This window comes from Phaethon lepturus, unplaced genomic scaffold, assembly GCF_000687285.1.
Source record: "Phaethon lepturus isolate BGI_N335 unplaced genomic scaffold, ASM68728v1 scaffold9437, whole genome shotgun sequence".
NCBI classification, from domain to species: domain Eukaryota; kingdom Metazoa; phylum Chordata; class Aves; order Phaethontiformes; family Phaethontidae; genus Phaethon; species Phaethon lepturus.
In genome coordinates, this window is record NW_010551131.1 from 32,808 (window position 1) to 35,040 (window position 2,233).

At 62.5% G+C, this 2,233-nt stretch overlaps 1 protein-coding gene across 1 annotated transcript; it reads right to left on the minus strand.

The window, feature by feature from the left end:
* Window positions 1-1,300: 1,300 nt before the first annotated feature.
* GJA3 (gap junction protein, alpha 3, 46kDa) lies at window positions 1,301-2,188 on the minus strand. The gene has a single exon (XM_010290788.1). The coding sequence runs from the start codon at window positions 2,186-2,188 to the stop codon at window positions 1,301-1,303; it is 888 nt and encodes a 295-aa protein (XP_010289090.1).
* Window positions 2,189-2,233: the final 45 nt, after the last annotated feature.

Consider the following 2,233-nt stretch of genomic DNA (forward strand, 5'->3'; position numbering starts at 1 on the left):
AAAGCCAGTGGGGAAGGACCACCAGCAGCCTGAGAGCTGTTGGATTGAGGGAGGGCTTGTTCCCAGGGGTGGGAGAGGTTTGGGCTGCCTGTGGGGAGGGGAGGGAGCTGGTGCTGGAATGTGGGGGCAGAGACCCAGCCTTTCCACAGGGACGCCTCCCTTGTATGCAGATGGGCCACCCCCTCAATTTTGTCAATGTTTTCTGAGTTGGCAGAAAACTGATGTGATGGAAATGGGTCTGTGCCAGTGCTGCCCCTCTCTCCACACTGTCCCCCATCCCAGTGTAACCCCTTCCCCAGTGCAAGGTGCCATTGGTGGGTTCCTCCGCTCTGGCTGGGGGCTCGGGCAGCTGCTAGCAGAAGCGAGGAGCTCTGCCTGGCCTTCCTCTCCCTCCCAAAGCAGCGGGGTGCCAGCACCCTGCTCGAGGTGAACGTGGCTCTGGCTGTGCCACTCCCTGCTGCCTCCTGCCCCTCCTCGTATTCTGGTCAGTTTTCTTGAGCTGTACATGGGTCTCCTGTTGAGCCTGTATATATTGTTCTGGGCCCTGGCCTGGGGCCATCTGTTCTCTGTGTCCATGTGGAGAGTGAGCTGCTCACCAGTCTTGTTGTAGTGATGCCAGGGCAGTAGGACTAACCCTGTGTCTCTGGAAACCATTCATTTCAAATAAAGATGCAGAAAACTTTTGGCAGCCCCTGCTTTTTCCCCCCAGGCAGAGTGGGCACAGCAGGAGAGCAGGGCCAGTGTCCCACTGCTGCCGTGCACCTCGCTCCTGTCCATCCTGGCCTGCCTGTGCTGCCTGTGCTTCCTACCTTGGCTGGCCCCCGCTGTGCAGCTGGCTCTGGCGTGCTGGAATGGCCCCTGACCCCATGCCTGCTGCTGCCAGCCTGGCATGCCCTGCCTGTCCCTGCCCTGATTCTCACTGCCCATCCCTTGCCCATAGGGCTGCAGCCCAACCCAGCGGTGGCCCTGCCCAGGCCCTGTCCTGGCCACACAGTGTGTCATGGGACAGACCCGTCGGAGAGCGATGCTGTAGTGCCCATGGGCAGAGCAGGAGTCGAGTGATGTACAATGGGTGTTTATTTGCTCCCCCAGGGCTGACAGGTCCCTGCCCCAGCCCAGCCCTGCTCTCAGCTCCACTGCTCCCAGAAGCACAGAGAGCAGCCAAGCCATGTCCCCAAGGCCATGCCCATCTCTCATGCTGGCCGTGGGGTCCATGCCACGAGTCTGGCAGGGCCTGGAGGCAGAACCACAACTGGCCACCCATGTGTCACCCATCCCTGAGCATGCCAGCAGGCCACGTTCACACTGCCAGGTCTGCCACTCGCACCTTCCCGTGGACCCCACTGGCCACCCCAAGCCATGTACCCGCCTTCCCCAGGGGTGCTAGGCCGTGGGGGGGTCTTCCAGCAGCCCCAGGCCTGCCATTGCCAGGCAGGGTGCTGCGGGGCCCCACAGGACCACCAGGACTGGGCAGGATGCGGGACTTGGGGCCTTGCCCCTGCCTGCACTTGGTGAGACCCAGGTGGTAGATCTCCACCAGGTTGAGCAGCAGGGACACGCAGGCCACCCCCAGCATGAAAAGGATGAAAATGGTCTTCTCGGTGGGCCGGGAGATGTAGCAGTTGACAGTGTTGGGGCAGGGCCAGCGGCTGCAGGTGTAGAGGGGCTTCAGCTGGAATCCATACAAGGTGTACTGGCCCACAATGAAGCCCACTTCCAAGAGAGCCTTGAAGACAACGTTGCAGATGTACGTCCTCAGGATGGCCCCCCGCATGCAGACCCGTCCCCGCGTGTCCCCTGCAGGGAGCCGGGGCTGCCTGGGGCGCTGCCGCCTGGCCCCACTGCTGGCCTGTGCCACTGCTTGCTGCTGCGCCTTCTCCTCCAGATGCACCAGGTGCAGGATGTGGCCCAGGTACACAAGGCTGGGTGTAGAGACGAAGATGATTTGCAGGACCCAGAAGCGGAGGTGGGAGATGGGGAAGGTGCTGTCATAGCAGGCATTCTGGCAGCCAGGCTGCTGCGTGTCACAGGAGAAGCCAGACAGCTCGTCGCCCCAGACCCTCTCAGCAGCCGCCCCCAGCACCAGGATGCGGAAGACGAAGAGGACGGTGAGCCAGACCTTCCCCACCACTGTGGAGTGCTCCTGGGCGCTCTCCAGCAGCCGCCCCAGCAGGCTCCAGTCCCCCATGGCACGTGCTGTGGTACCCTGCAAGACAGCCACCCTCCAGACACA

What these genes read in the sequence shown, in the direction of transcription:
- GJA3 (XM_010290788.1), bottom strand. Translation starts at nt 2,188, where the DNA reads ATGGGGGACTGGAGCCTGCTGGGGCGGCTGCTGGAGAGCGCCCAGGAG.